This window comes from Suricata suricatta, chromosome 17 (genome assembly GCF_006229205.1).
Source record: "Suricata suricatta isolate VVHF042 chromosome 17, meerkat_22Aug2017_6uvM2_HiC, whole genome shotgun sequence".
Classification (NCBI taxonomy): domain Eukaryota; kingdom Metazoa; phylum Chordata; class Mammalia; order Carnivora; family Herpestidae; genus Suricata; species Suricata suricatta.
In genome coordinates, this window is record NC_043716.1 from 26,652,411 (window position 1) to 26,667,550 (window position 15,140).

General features: G+C 46.4%; 1 protein-coding gene and 1 long non-coding RNA gene across 7 annotated transcripts in view; one reads left to right on the plus strand and one right to left on the minus strand.

Annotated features, from left to right (window-relative positions):
* LOC115282362 overlaps nt 1-2,238 on the minus strand; it is a 31,541-nt gene extending 29,303 nt beyond the window's left edge. For both annotated transcript variants that reach the window (XR_003904612.1, XR_003904613.1), the window contains exons 1-2: nt 2,204-2,238; nt 1,518-1,606 (exon numbers count right to left, since the gene is read on the minus strand). This is a non-coding gene — a long non-coding RNA (uncharacterized LOC115282362). The remainder of the gene's footprint in view (nt 1-1,517; nt 1,607-2,203) is intronic.
* A 1,566-nt stretch (nt 2,239-3,804) lies between these two features.
* The window catches only part of SEPTIN4 (septin 4), a 22,915-nt gene continuing 11,579 nt past the window's right edge, over nt 3,805-15,140 (plus strand). Inside the window, exons 1-4 of one of the 5 annotated variants that reach the window (XM_029928313.1) lie at nt 3,805-5,325; nt 5,958-6,002; nt 7,238-7,245; nt 8,133-8,322. In XM_029928313.1, the coding sequence (XP_029784173.1) occupies nt 3,825-5,325; nt 5,958-6,002; nt 7,238-7,245; nt 8,133-8,255 (1,677 nt within the window). In that variant the 5' untranslated portion in view covers nt 3,805-3,824 and the 3' untranslated portion in view covers nt 8,256-8,322. Of the gene's footprint in view, nt 5,326-5,957; nt 6,003-7,237; nt 7,246-7,475; nt 7,497-8,132; nt 8,323-15,140 lie in introns of those variants that run through there. The other 4 variants (XM_029928312.1, XM_029928314.1, XM_029928311.1 and 1 more) reach the window with 4 other exon arrangements.

Here is a 15,140-nt window from a genome sequence, read left to right on the forward strand (position 1 = left end):
CAACAGATAGTTCTGCATCAATGTTCATAGCAACATTATAACTCAAATGTGGAAACACCGGTGTCCATAAATGGATGAAGGGGTAAGCAAGCGGTGGGCATTATGAACCTTGAGGGCATTATGCTAAGCGAATGAAGCCAATCACGAAAAGAAAACAATGTATGATTCCACTAACATGAGTTACTTACGGTAGTCGAGATCATAAGGACAGAAAGTATAGTGGCGGTGCTTAAGGTTGGGGTAAGAGGACAATCCGGAGTTACTGTTTAACAGGTATAGAGTTTTTCTTGGGGACGATGAAAAAGTTCTCGAAATGGGTAGTGAGTGATGATGGTTGCACAACATTGTTAATGTACTTAATGCCAATGCATTGTGCATTTAAAAATGGCTAAAACAGTAAATTTACAAGATGAAAAGAACCTTATGGGGATGGATGGTGATGATGGTTACATAACAATGTAAATGTATTTAATACCACTGAATGTACGCTTCAGAATAGCTAAGATGGTAAATGTTATGTGTGTTTTACCACAATAATTTTTTAATTTTGGAAAAACCATAAGTGGACCAATTAGAAATTGTGGCATATAGGTTTATTGACACAGAAATGTGTCCAGGACACATGGACAAATGCTAATAGGTATATGACCCCATGAAAATTTATGCATGTCTACATTTAATAAATGCATAGATATCTAGAAAGATGCTTATTAAAGCATTAAAAATAGTCCTTTTGGGTGATTTCAACTTCTCATAATTCTTTTAGCTATTTTCTGTTTGGAGACTAGAAGATTTAGGAATAATTAAATCAGTGGGAGGCAGAACTATAATGTCATAGTTAAGTAACTATAAACTTAGTCAATTTTATTAGAACTCATATGAAGGAAAACTGCTTAATTAAAGGAATGGTTGGTGTAAAGCATAGGAAAATGAAGTTTTAGGAGCCAGGTGTTTTAGGAAGCTCAGCTAAAGCAGTGTGGGTGGGTGGATGGGGGGAGCACTAGGTATGTCTAGTGCCCTGTGACAGGTGTTGCCTCTTATGGAATATCATACTGACTTCTTGATCCAGTTTCATGTTCACCAAGCAATTTTTCTTCCTCTTGAAGTTGGTGTGTCTGTAGGGAAAGAATGACCTGGCTTTCCAACCAGCTCAACAGTGTGTTTTTCAAAGTATATTAGTAAGTTGTTATTCTGGTTTATATATTGGGCTCTGTGCTGGTTAATGAGAGTTGACACTAGAGAAATTGATCTACATAATCTATTACCTCATAAGAAATCACCTCTATCACTTCTCGGCCTTTTGGCTAAGATCGAATATAATAAGAAATCACCTCCAAAACTTAGTGACTTAAAATAGCAATAACTCCATTTATCTTTAACAGTTCTTATATATCATGAATTTGGAAGTGACTCAGGTGGACAGTTGTAGCTCAGGGTTTCTCCTGAGGTTGCATTTTAATGCATTTACTAGTTGACTCACATGACTGGCAAATTGGTCTTTGTTATTGAATAGGTACCTCAGTTGCTTTCTCTCTGGGTCTCCCTTTTGAGTATCCTCACCACATGGCAGCTGGTTTTCCCGTGTGAGCAATCCAAGAGATTTTGCCTACACCAAGGCAAAAGATGCAGTGCCATTATGATCAGCTTCAGAAGTCACAGACCATCATTTCTGCTATAAACTAGTGGTCACAGAGGACAAGCCCTGATTCAGAATGAGAGGGGCCTACACAAAGACATGAATACTAGCAGATGAGAATCATTGTGGGCCATCTTAGACTGGCTACCACAAAGCCCATTGCAGTCCCTGGCAATCCTGTTCCTCGCTGTATGTCTTCCATTCAAAATAGAACAGTTTAATATAGCTTTTACGTCTCTCATCACATTTTATCTTCCAGTAGGAAGAGCAGGATAAGTGAGAGGAGGGATTTCCCTGAAAGAACCTACCATGACTCAAGCATGGATTAATTCAAATTCGATTATTCATGATGAGGAAAATAAGATTCTGTTTAGTTTTGCCCATTTTTTTTGCAAGAATAGCCCTTTTGCATTTACTTGTACTGAAATTGAACACTGAAAAAATATTTCCCCCCAATATTCGGAGAATATAAACAATTATTCACAAAAGTACTGAGCTGATTTTAATAAGAACAAAAAAGTGATAACAGACTTAATGTTACATGTTGATGGGGAAATTAAAACTCACTCAAGGGGCGCCTGGGTGGCTCAGTTGGTTGAGCCTCCGACTTCGGCTCAGGTCAGATCTCACGTTCGTGGGTTCGAGCCCCGCGTCGGGCTCTGTGCTGGTAGCTAGCTCAGAGCCTGGAGCCTGCTTCTGGTTCTGTGTTTCCTTCTCTCTCTGCCCCTCCCCCTCTCATGCTCTGTCTCTCTCTGTATCAAAAATGAATAAAACATTGAAAAAATAAAAAAAATAAAAAATAAAACTCAATAAATTTATAAAGAGAAATATAATCTTCCCAGATAAATAAGCATTATAGTGTTGTGGTGAAAGATTATAAATCAGTAAGTTATTGCATTGAAACTCGAATCTCTTAGGAAAGCTTTTTCAAGTCAGCCAGTCTCAATTTTATAACAAGATATCAAATAAGTATAAACAAGAACCATCTTCACTTCAACCTGGCTAATCCTTAGTGTCTTCAAGATACCTGACTTGTAAGTATTCTACTTTTTTCCTTTTCTGTAAAACAAGATATAATGGCTAGCCAAATATTTTATGTTCTAAACACGGTCAGCTGCTCAAGGTTTCTTAGCCTATTGAAATTCCTATTACCTAAGAACGGGTAAGTTTTGGTTTCAACTTTATCTTTAATCAAGGCTGAACTTAAAAATCCAGAAACAATGAATCTGACCGTCCTGTAACCATGAGGATCCTTCAGAGTTAATAGTGGAATGTGGATCTGGTAGAGACCAGCATGTGAAAGGGAAAGAAAGATGACAGTGTCTCTCATCCAAAACAGTCATCCAGGATGCAAAGGCACTCTTCAGATCAAGAAATGATCAGAGTCCAGCTAATTAGGATAGCTGAGAGGAGAAGATTGTGAGAAAGGACACATAGTTTTTTGTGTGACACTTACCTACCAGATGTTGGTTTCCAGATGAAGAAACCAAGGTTCAGACAAATCAAGTGACTTGTCTAAGGTGCACAGTCATCTATGATTGAAACCAATCACTAACACCAAATCCTTCCTACAATCCTATACTCATTCCTGGGCCAAGAATGTGAGATTTTATTAGAGCAATCTGGATTTTTACTCCTGGGTCAACCAAACCACTTTTGAGACCTGGAAAAGTATGGAGCTCTCTTTTTTTTACTTCTATACAATGCAGTTGCCAATTAAATTGGAGACAACTTTGTACTTGCATCTTACTAAACCTGGGACTAAAACAGAGGGATTGAGTAGCCTTGCCTTAGTGGGATGTTCAGACTGATTCCTTCTCTAGATGAGTCTGGGAATTCCTAGAATCTGTGGAGAGTAAGGGAGAGTCTGGAGCCTTCTCTGTGTACAAGGGAAAACTGGTTTTACTAAGAACTTGGCCAAAATCTTGGTGGTGTCAATTCCAAAGACAAGTCACAGTTTCCATGCCATTACTGCTTGAGATTCTCTGAAGAATTGTGGCAGTGTGCCAGGATGTTTAGTAGGAAGCTCTTTTCTTTATGACATCACCAGGCAGGTAGCTAAGGGGACTATTTGAGACACTCTTAAAATAAGAGCCCCTTTATGGGAGTACAAGAAAAGCAGCTTTTAAAACCAGGGGTATATATTCAGACTTCATTAGAACCTTCAATGCAAGCCAGCCATTAAAATATGGGATCTACCCAGAGGAACTCAGTCTATCGGATGGTCAAGACAAATAAATCTGGGTGCAAGGTAGCGATTTCAGCACAGAAAGGGTCTGAGGTTACTAACACAACCCCCCAGCGGGGACAAGGATACATTGTTGCCTCGAGCTCACGAACTGCTGCAGCCCCACTAAGTCCTTCGCCCCATCAAAGATCAGAAGCTGGGCATCACCCTTCTTTCCATTCACCATCAGACTATTCTCGTATCTCCCCCCAGTTGGGGCCCACTGGAACACCCATCCCTCGAGGAAGTGAGACTCAATCAAAACCAGAATCATACCGCCATCCCTCTATTCCTCGAAAGATCCAGCAAAGCCAAACACCAGCTTCCTATGCTGTCCAGATGCAACGGAATGTTAGCCCACCGAGAGAGGAATCAACACGAAGAGACGGTGAGACCAAGCCAGGGCGTGATATCAGTAATCGCTACTCATTAATCCCTGATGCCAAATCCTCTCGCCGATTGAGTTTTGTGGACCAGAAGGATAACTTACAAATCTTGCAAGAAGACCCACCCTCCAAGGTCCAGTACCCACAAGGGGTCAGAGTTCCCCGTAGGACTTTGGTTTGCCCAAAGGATGAAGCAGTCCAAACTGAACCCATCCAAAAGAGTTTGGCTGCTACTGAGATCAGATCTACAAAGAGACCCTCTAGCCCAGAACATAGAAGTAGCCGAGTCAATGCAGACTCTCGGACAGCCCAGAGAAAGATCTCTGGCCAAGAGTATGAAATGAGTTGTCCCAACCCAATTTATACAGAACCCAAGGCTTTGCATAAGGATATGAACTTGGAATCATCCCTCAAACTCTCTATCCTAAAGGTTTTGGATGGTGGACACCGAGTTTCTAGGTCCTCAACCAAAGGAGATGGTGAGGTCAGCCGCAGGGTCACCATCTCCTCAGGGCCACGGTTATACTCTGCTCCACGTGTGACATCTCGATCATTGTCTGAGAGTCCCTTCAAATCTATGTTTGTCACTCCAGAGCCCAGCTATAAGCCGCACACCCAAAGGCCCTCAGAAAGTGCCTGTATGTCCCGAGGACCTGCACACAAGTATCCAGAACTCTCCCCAAAGCCATCGGTCCATGCAGAACTGGAACTGACCCCTCGGCCCTTACCCCCTCGGTCCTTACCTAGGTATGGGCCTGACTCCTCATGGTGGGCCTTACTCAATCCTGAAGTTGAAACATCTCAAAGTCGGCCGACAACACCTGAGTTTGAGTCTAAGTCCTCTCTTCTTCTAGACCCTTTATTGTCCTTTATTGAAATGGACTCAAGTCCTTTATGTGAGGAAATGATGTTCCAGAGAGAGAAGGCAAGTCCATCACCACCACCAGCACCAGCAACACCACCACCATTATCACCACCAAGGGAGTCTCCAAACCAGGCACCATTGAGGGAAATGCCACAAGCCCTCAAGCAGCCCTCCAAACAACCCATTCAAAGGTTTAGTGCTTTCTTCTTGGGTATGTGAAGAAGCAGACTGCCCAAGTGCAGCCCCGATTTAGTGAGATGGGACATTGGGGTAGGCAGGAAAGGCCCCTTCTTCATTCTGGGCCTCAGAGCTGCCCACCTGCCAGTACTAAAGCTAGTCCCATCCTTGAGCTCATTGCTGCATTCCTTTCCTGCCAGCTTTTTTGAGCTCCAAGCTAATGATATCGATGATGATACTTGGGCAGGCATCAGGCATTGACTTCTAGGTAGCGCTGCTTAACCTTTCAATGGAAGATAGTAGAGAGTGCTTCCAAAGAATGGAGATGAAAAATTGAGTTGGGGCAAGGGCTAGGTAGGGCTAGTAAAGAAAATGAGGTTCTCAGGTAAATATTCTGACAACAAAGTGGAGAAGGTGAAGCATAGATATGCTAGGACCTAGACTTCCAAGAGCGGGGAAAGGCATTAACAGAGGCACAGATAAGGAAAAAAAAAGGGTGGGGTGGGATTTACTCCTAGTCTACAGGGGCTTCTTGGGGAGGCTCAGAGGCTGAGGGCACCTTTGGATGGAGAAATGTGGAGCTTAAAATGGAGATGTCAAGAGTGGGGGGAGGAGTGTACATCCCACAGAGCGAAAAAAAAAACCAAGAATCTCTGTTACTTTCAGATGTTTCTGAGGAGATGTATAACCGTGTCATCTGGTGGCTAAAAGGTCTGTGCTTTTCCGTCCTGTGCGTCCAGTGTGGGGGTTTGGGAGGCAGGAGGACAGGTGGAAGGATGATTTTTATATATTTACAGAGCTAGGTCTATTAGCACCACACATACTAGGGGGTTGACTATCATTCCATGATTAGAGTCATTCATTTGGGACTTGGAACCTTTTTTATTTTCAAGAGCCTGCTTTCAATGGGAAGTAGTCATTTCTGAAATGGAGAACACTTTAAGCCCATGCTTTTCAGTTTAGCTGGTCTTATCTCTCATGTGATTTTTAATTCCAGCCCCCCCCCCTTCCAAAAGTCACCAAGACAAACGACCTGTTTCACAGTCTTACTCAGGGCTGACCCTGCATTAATTTAGGTTGATGGGTCTCCTCTTGCGTCTTGTGTCGGAACTCTCTTCAATCCCCCTTGCCCAGACTTGGGAGGTATTTATTGGTGGCTGCCCAAACAGGATATCCAGGGATGTCCAGGCCTCTACCTTGAGGCCATCAGTGGGTCCTGTAATCAATTCTAGAATCTTGAAGTATCCCCAGGACCTGGTGACACCCCCCCCCCCCACTTTGTACTCTTGGTTTTTTTTTGGTGGAGGGAAAGTGGGGACCAATGATCATATAGTGAATATTAGTAGCAAAGAGTTTCTGCTTTGAGTTTTATGGCCCCAAATATGGTTTAGTCCTGTGAGCATGAGGGACTCTAGATGAGGAAGTTCCTAGGGAGGAGATAGCCCTACGAATGCAATCCAGTCCCAACCAGCATGAGGTCTTCAAGTAATTGGCAGCAAAGAGCAGAGGAGGGCATCCCTGCCCCTTCAAGGGAGCAAAGCTCTATAAAGCTGAGGTTTAGTAGAGTATGGACTCTGGAGTTACAGTATTGGGTTTGAGCCCTGTGTCTAGTATTTTCTCACTGTGACTTTGGGTAAGTCATTTTATCTTTCCAATCATTAGTTTCCCCAACTGTTAATGGGAACAATGGTTACTTCTTAGGGTTTTTATAAGGACTAACCAAGCTACTACATGTATAGCACTTAGTATGGTGCCTGGCAACAGTGAGTCCTCAGTAAATGTTAGCTGTTGCTATTTGGGCCCTTGCACTAGGAAGGATGTTGGGCCAGATTATGCCCAAGTCCACTGGACATCTTTAGTAAAATTCTCTTTTTCCCCTCTTGTTGGTACTCTCTGAATTCCATGTCCCTTGGGAATGCCTGACTTCTACTTCTCCATTATGACAGATGAGGAGGTAAGAACACCCCTGGGAAGTCACTTCTAGTCTTCCTGGGCTCCCCCTTATCCAAGTCCCTCTCCTAACCTCTCCTGGAAGCAGGAATGGAGGAAGACAGTCAGAACTGCTCCCTATGATTGGGCAAGTTATTCACTGCACGCGAGTGCCTAGCAGAGAGGGCAAGTGGGGGCTGAAATCTAGCCTGTATTCCACTTGCCATACTGTGCACTTGGGGGGCTACATCCCCCCAGAAGGAGATTTGCATGAAGGTAATGTAAAAGCTGTCTGGGATCAGCCCCCACTTGGCTCTCCCCTCTTTGGGCTAGGGCAATTCAGAAAGGGAACGCTTTTCTGGGTTACACACTATTTGAGTCCTCAACTTGGAAAGCACAAGGTAAACTCTGCTCTCGGCAGCCTTGTGTCCTGAATTTGGCAAGGAGTGTCCTGATTTCAGAGTGCATTATTCCTATAACTACTTTAGTTCTTCTTGGCCCATGTTTGATAAGATAGTCTGAGCTCTTCCTGCCTCCATGCTTTCTCTCACCCTATCTGTCCCTTACATGAAGCCTAGCATGGCTTCTAATGGGTCCCATCCATAGATTAGCCCAGGATGGACAGCTAATTACAGATAGAAAACAAACAAATGAGGTGGAGCAGGACAGCTTGAGCTCAGAAGATGAAATAGCAGAAGGGGAGGTGCCAAAAATGTGGCTGCCACCCCTTCTGCCATGGCTTCTTCTTCAGCCCCTTGCCCTGAGCTTAACTGTGGGTGGGAACAGCTACATTTAGAGATTACCTCCATGCAAGACAGTAAATCCTTCTCTCCCTCTTATCCTTCTCTCCCTCTTCCTGTTTGCTCTTCCTTCCTTTCTCCCTCTCTCCCTTCCATAAACAACTTAATCCAGATGCCTAGCACTGTGCTAGGCACTACTGGAGAGAGCATTGAAGCCTCAGAGCACACACATTCACTGGCCATGAGAAACTTACCATCTGGTTGGGGAGATAAGACATGGACAGGAAACATTTAAACAACAATATGAAATAGTTTGTGCTCAAATGTCCAAATAAATGCAACAGGCTGAATATGTGCTGTTGGACGAACTTAGGAGAGGGAGTCATCAGGGTGTGTGGTGTGTGTGTGTGTGTGTGTGTTGGGGGGGCGGGTTACACCTTCCTTCTCAAAGCTAGAGGTATCTTAACAACTCCTCTCTTACCTTTGGGAAGGGGTTAGTCTTTTCCCTCATTCAGGATATAGTGGTTTTGACTGAGGAAGTTCTTCCCTGTTCTCCCCTATCCTCACCCCCTTTCTTTGTGCAGCTTGTTTTAGTTTAGGAAGTCAAAAGCCTTGGCAGCAGAATGGCTCCTTCCCAAAATAGCTCTTATCCTGTCTGGATAATTGCAGCTCTCCAGCCCTGTGTGGCAGCTGAGCTGCTCCCCAGAAGCTGGGAAGAGAAGCTGGGGAGAGACCAGCTGGGCTTGCTGGGCTTCTCTGGCTCTTTGGAAGTGTGGTGGAATGAGGCGGGCCAGGAACTCTTCATAAACATGAGAGTGCTAGGCTTTCCCCAGTCTGTCCTGCAGGCTGCATGGCCCACAGACCATCCCACAATAGAGACTCCATGGTGCTAGTGTCCAAGGCCTCTGGTTCCTCTGATCTGGGAATGGTTGACTGTAGAGTCTGTTCCAGATTCTATTACCAGCAGGAATTCTCTGATGGTCAGCCACAGCTCCTGGCTTGTGGATGGCAGCATGTTTGTTGTTGAACTTCACAGGCCCTTCTGGGTCCATAGCTGGGGACGGAGCCTGATTCAACCATCTCTCTCTCTCTCTCTCTCTCTCTCTCTCTCTCTCTCTCTCTCTCTCTCTCTCGTGTCAGCCTCTTCCCAAGTGGCTCCTCAAGGCCCTTTTGTCTAAGGAGCAGGGCTTACAGATGCTTCTCATCCTTAGATTGGTACTTCAGGGGCTGGAATCTCCCCAGAGAAGGTTATGCTGGAATGAGGGAATCATTCCTAATGGTTTTGTTTTTGGTATCCAAAGTAGCAAAAGCTCAACAGGAAGGTCTTGAGGGTGCCCTAATGGGGTCAGCGGGGGTGTCTTCTCACACAGTCCTAGGGAATTCCTTGGAATAAAGCAGCCCTTGATGGGAGGGGCTTCAATGCCTCTGATGGATAGAGCTGCCTTGGCCCTAAGATCCTTGTCCTCAAGGCACCTAACCTACTTGCCCTTGCAAATGACTTCTCAGGCTGTCAGCAGACAAGGTGGTTTACTCCCTTCTATCTCTATCAATTATGCAAGAAACCAACTCTGGAAAGCAGGCCAGGAATGAGGGAAGGCTATCTCTGTGATATATAAGGCAGATTTTAGTGTCTTTAGAGTGACCTGTCATTTGGCCCCTGGAGGATGGTATGGCCAGCCTCCTGTTGGCTCTTTAGCATCAGGGAAGTTTTGCTCAGACTTCCTCGACAGAGAAAAATCTAGAGTCTAGGGGAAACACGGAGTCTGCATTCATGGGAATGTTAACAGAATCCCGGTATATGGGCTGTCCGAAAGGAACCCTAGGACCATCTTTCCCAGTCCCCTTGTTTTCTTTTGCTTTGTACCGAGGCTTGTAGTTGAAAGGAGAGGGAATTGAAAGAATGGAGCAGAGCTGCTGAAAATAGAGCAGGGCACCTCGGGAGGCTTTTCATAGGAGCCTGACCCTCGATACTCAGCTTCTTTTCCTGTCAGATGGTGCCGTGTTCATTTCCAGCTACCATGGGCGGCAAAGTCCAGAGCTGGATGGGAGGCTGGTAGCCTCTGACCCACATTGCTATTTTGGGGACAGGCTAGGTTGACCCAACTCGGGGTTTGCCTGGGATGTTCCTGGTTTTAGCATCCTATGTGCTGGGACCCCCACCAGTCCTGGGCAAACTAGGACAAATGGTGGCCCTAGGACAAGCTAAAGTGCTTTATGCCTCAGCAAGAGCCACTGGAAACCCAGGGCAGAGGGGTGATGTCCTGCCTTCACTGTGAGACTTGAGCAGATTGCTCCCTCTGAATGTAAAATGGGGACAGAAAATCCTATGCCCCTCCTCCAGGTTCGATGGTAGAACTGAGGCCAGAATCCTTTAGTTTTTTGTTCTTCTCAGAATGATCCCACATAGGGAAGAGGATGCCACATTTATTTTGGATTTTGTGGTATATTTCTAGAAGTTACTTGGTTCCCTGCCTAGAACCCAACTCCAACATTCTATCTTTCAGAGTGGCTTGTTGGTGTTTGAAACCGTGAGGTTTTCAAGTAAGAGGAGAAATAGCAGGCCTAGGTAGATTCAGGAGCTTGGCTTCAGAGGCCAAGGGAGCATACTTGGGCGAAGAAGAAAATCTGTCACACAGAAGCTGCCTTGACAGCTGCTCAGCCAGAGGCAGGCTATCCTGAGGGACAGAAATGGTCATGTCCCTTTACCCTCTTCTGCTCAGCTGCCATGAGGGGAGAGGCAAGAGACAGCTGCACCTCGGGGGCTGAGTGCACGCCTGAAGGAAGGGGACAGAATGTGAGGCAGTTCCTGTGAGGCAGGCTCCGACACTGAAGGTGGGGGGGACGGCCAAAGTCACTTCCTTGGCACACCCACAACAGGCAAAGTCATTTAGCTCCAAGAGTCACCACAATGGCCGTTTTTGGCAATTCAGCTCAGTAAGTCTGTAACCAAGACCTGTTTTCTAGAGATGGAGTGGGGTTCAGCTGGAGAGGCTGACTCTGCCCCTGGTAGCAGCATAGTCATTCCGATGTCACTTTAGTCGAAGGCTTTTCTCCCATCCCTCTACACTCATTATACATCCACACTCCTAATTGTTTGTAGAGAAAGCATTTGAAAATGTCACAGTGATAGTTGCTGGTTTGGTGTTGGTAATTTTCTCATTAGCTGAGATAGTAGCTACCGCTCATTTTAGTGCCTACACCATTCTAAGTGTGTTACCTTGGCGACTCTAAACAGCAACCTTATGAAGTGGACTTTTGCTACCTATTTCGCAGATGAAGAAACTGAGACTCAGAGCCAGCTCCTCAAAACTGAGAGCATTTTAGGGAGCACCCTGCCCCAGAGACTCATGTGTGGTGTAGAAACCCTTCTTCCATAGCCACATCTTCCTGGAAAGGAGCTTCTCAATATTTCAGCAGCACCTTAAGATATCACAAAATATGAAGGGAAAGGTTTTATTGAGGGTAACATTTGTGTCTTTGATGGAAACTCTGAGGCTGGGAGGTGAAGTATGAGCTGGCAAGCAGCCAGAATGAAGGGCAAGTTATGGATGGGTCAGTGAGGCCCAGAGCCTCAAGGCTTGTCTGTGCTCCAAAATCAGGGTGGAAAATTAATCAATGAATCCTTTCAGTCAATTCGTATTGATCAGACACCTCCTGGGGCAGAGGCCTGGCCATCCAGGAGGACATCACATCACATGTTCACTGAACCGAAGTGAGTAGAGGACATATGCACTGTCCGTGAGGGGCTTGTGGTTAGTTTGGGAGAGAAAAGTATATAGATAGACACTTAAAGAGTGTGGACATCAAAGATCAAAACAAAGTCCAGTGAAATGAGTTAGCGAAGCGTCTAGCATGGAGGCACTTAGAGAATAAAGTCTAGGTACACACAAATTTTAACTCCGTATAATGAAGACCTTTGATAACACACTGCCCAAAGATTGAAGGGTCGTAGAGTCAGTGAGTTTTTAGCCATAGGAAACATTCGAGAAGATAGGAGGTAGGGTAGGGTGGAGGCTCTTGAAGGGGATCACACCCAGTGCATATGTATGTCCCTTCCATCTCTCAGCTCCTGTGCTCTGCCCTACTGCAGAGAAGGTGTTGGAAAGGCCCTCTGGCAGGCTTCTAGCACTCTGCTGGCTCCAGAACTGCCCTTCACCACAGCTAGACAGCAGGTGCCAGGAAACACAGTGCTCTCTGGCCTTGCCACCCACATTTCATGCCTGACCCAGGATCATGGGACACTGGGGAAAAATAGGGGTGGGAGTGAGGCTGAGGGTATTTTGGTTTCTTGTCTCAGGCTGGCTAAGGTTTCCTTGAAAGACACAACCTGGTGATAGTCCTTTGCACCTACTGGAGCACTCTGACTGTATCATCAGTGACTCATCACTTCTGGGGGAAGGGAGGTACAATTTAGTTCTTGCACCACTTAAGAGAAACTCTGCTACTGAGAGGCAAAAGTGACCTTTGCTAGTCATGCGGATCTGAAATCCTGATTTCCTATGATAATTACTCTTTATTCTTGGCTTTTGAACCTGGACCTTGGCTTGGCCCAAGTACAGCATCCTTGTTTAGTTCGGTGCCACACAACCTTCACCCATGGGTAGGCAGGAAAGATCCAGTGGAGGAGGCTGGGAGTTTTTCCACATAGACCGTGCTGGCGTGACCTAAGCAGAGGGGGCTCTGGATAGCAGGCTGGAGGTGTGTGCTTATCTGAGTTTTCCAGAAGTGTCATTCCTTGTGCCAAACAAAGTGTCCACTCCCCAGATCCTTGGCTTGAATACCCCACCTGAGCAGTGCTTGGGAAATTGTACTCTAGTCAAGGTTAGCAATTCCTGGTGGGATGTTGAATTTCAAGGAAGAGTCAGACTCTAAGGACTGAGGGGTACTGAGGCAAGGTTGACCAGGCCACATGCTAACTAGAGGTGGGGAGGAGGACTCAGTGGTCAGTGACTCATACAAGGGCAGCCATATTTTGGCCCTGCTTCTGACCAGGTGTCAGAAGCTACCTGCACCAACATAGAACACAAAAGCTGGAGTTGGGGGGAGTCCAATTCTCTGTCAGTGGGGGAAACAGAGGCCCAGAGAAGAGAAGGGATATTCATGTAGTGAGATAATCACCAAAGCTGGTATGGGGTCCTAAGCCATGGCCAAGTTGTTTCAGAAACCCGAAGTGCTTCAGGGTTAGTATTCGAGGTTTGTGTAGGTGGGGCGGCTCAAAGTCCCTCTTTAGCTTTTACTTCACCCAGCATGTCTCATTTTGGGCATATGATGTAGTGATTACGAAGACACTGGTGAGTATCAAGACCTTAAGAGTCCTGGGGTAGAGATGAGTTCCACAATAACAGGCCTCTCTTTGGGGCTTACTTCCCTTAAAACAAACTGGCACCAACATGCCTCAGGACACACAGGGCTCACTGGGGGCCTGGGCAGCTGGTGCCAGAACAGAGTTGGGATTCCAGCCGCAGCTGAGGATGAGCTAGCTGAGCTGCCATCTAAAACATGTCTGTGTCTACACTTGGACTACAACCAGGACTGGGGGGAGGAGGGAAGTACGATTGTGGAAAGCAAAGCTTTGTGATGGGGCCTGTCTTCCTTGACATAGGTTTTCTTCCCGTCCCCAGACCCCACCCAGCACCCCCAGCCCAGGCCAGGCAGAATGCCAGTAGAAGCACCCAAGAAGTAGTCTTATGAGTGCATACATGAGTGTTAGTGGCCTACAGCTAGTTCCCAACAGTGAGGCTTTGTGTAGCCCAAGTTTGATGTTCAGGTCTGACGGCAGCAGCTGCTGCAGCTGCTACTACTTCTGTAGCCTTCCAGTAGCCATTGGTTCTTTCTAAAGAAACTCTTTCATGTCTTTTTTTCCTGAGTACAGCTTCAGATCTCTTGATCTACCCCAGGCCTTTTCCAAGAAACTCTTTATACATTTTGAGGGTCCCTCTTACCCGGGCCAAGCTGCTGGCCCATATCCTAGTTTAATCACCTCATTTTTTGGTGTGGAAACTGAAGTCCAGAGAGATAAAGTGAGTTGCCCAAGGTCACCTAACTAGGAAGGTTTTGCTTCAACTTGCTAGCCTATGAATGCCCCTGATTTCTTTAAGCAATGGCACGCCTTCCATCCTTCCATCCACCAGTGCCAAATATCCAATAACATCTCCAACAGCCATCCCATGTTTTCTGAGCCTGTTCTCATCTGCATACCTAGGCCCCCCTCCGTCCCTCTGCTAAGTTCTAACTTGTTCCCAACCAAGACCACTGGCCACAGATCAGACTGAAACAGAGTACACAGGCTTCTAGGTATTCTACCAATAGAGAGGGCCATGTCTGTAGACCTCAGTTTTGTCCAAAGTGTATTCAGGCCAATCACCGTGCCCTGGGGGAGAGCTCGTGGAAGTCAGGAAGAGGCATGCTTCTGGAAACTTTCACAGAAGCCTGACCAGCTCAGACCTGTATTAGCTCAGGAAATCCTCACCAACTCCCCACCCTCTAAGCATCTATTTCTCCCTTGCTGCTGCTGACCCTTCTGAGCCTCTAATGCTTCTAAAGCTGCTGAGGGATCTGTCCCCACCGCATCTAACCTGCTTGCCCAGCATAGACTGGCTCATGCAGGGGCTGGCCTCTCCTGAGGCCCTCCCACTTCCCTCAGCCCCAGACAAGGCTCTACTGCCCCATAAAGGCCACTCAGCCTCTTCCCTTCCACCTTTCCAGCAGATGATCCCTGGATAATTTATGCAGCAAATCCTCTTTAATCTGTAATCTAGGGTCCTGCAGGAAGGGAACCTTTGGTCTCTTCTTTATAGCTTGAGAAAAGGTGGAGAATGTCCGACATTCTACTTTAGGAGGTGTGAAGGGGGTAGGGACAATCAGTTAACTTGGACATCTGCCAGGTTCATTTCCTGGAAACCTTCGGTAACTAATGGTTTCTCTCTCAACTCGTGAGGCAAACCCCTCTCCTTCGAAAGACATCTCCTCCTGGGGACCGACTGGCCTTTCCTTTTTCACTGGGGCTTTACGGTGATGTGCTGCCTGAAGAGGCCACTATTAGGGGCTGAGTAAGGAAGAGCTATGTGACCAGTGCTGCTCTGTCCTGAGCCCCTCGGCTCACCCGGCGGGGTCGCCGGCCCCTCCCTGCCGCCTTCAGCCTTGCAGGCGCCAGCGCCTAGGAGGGCAGGCCCCGCCCCAG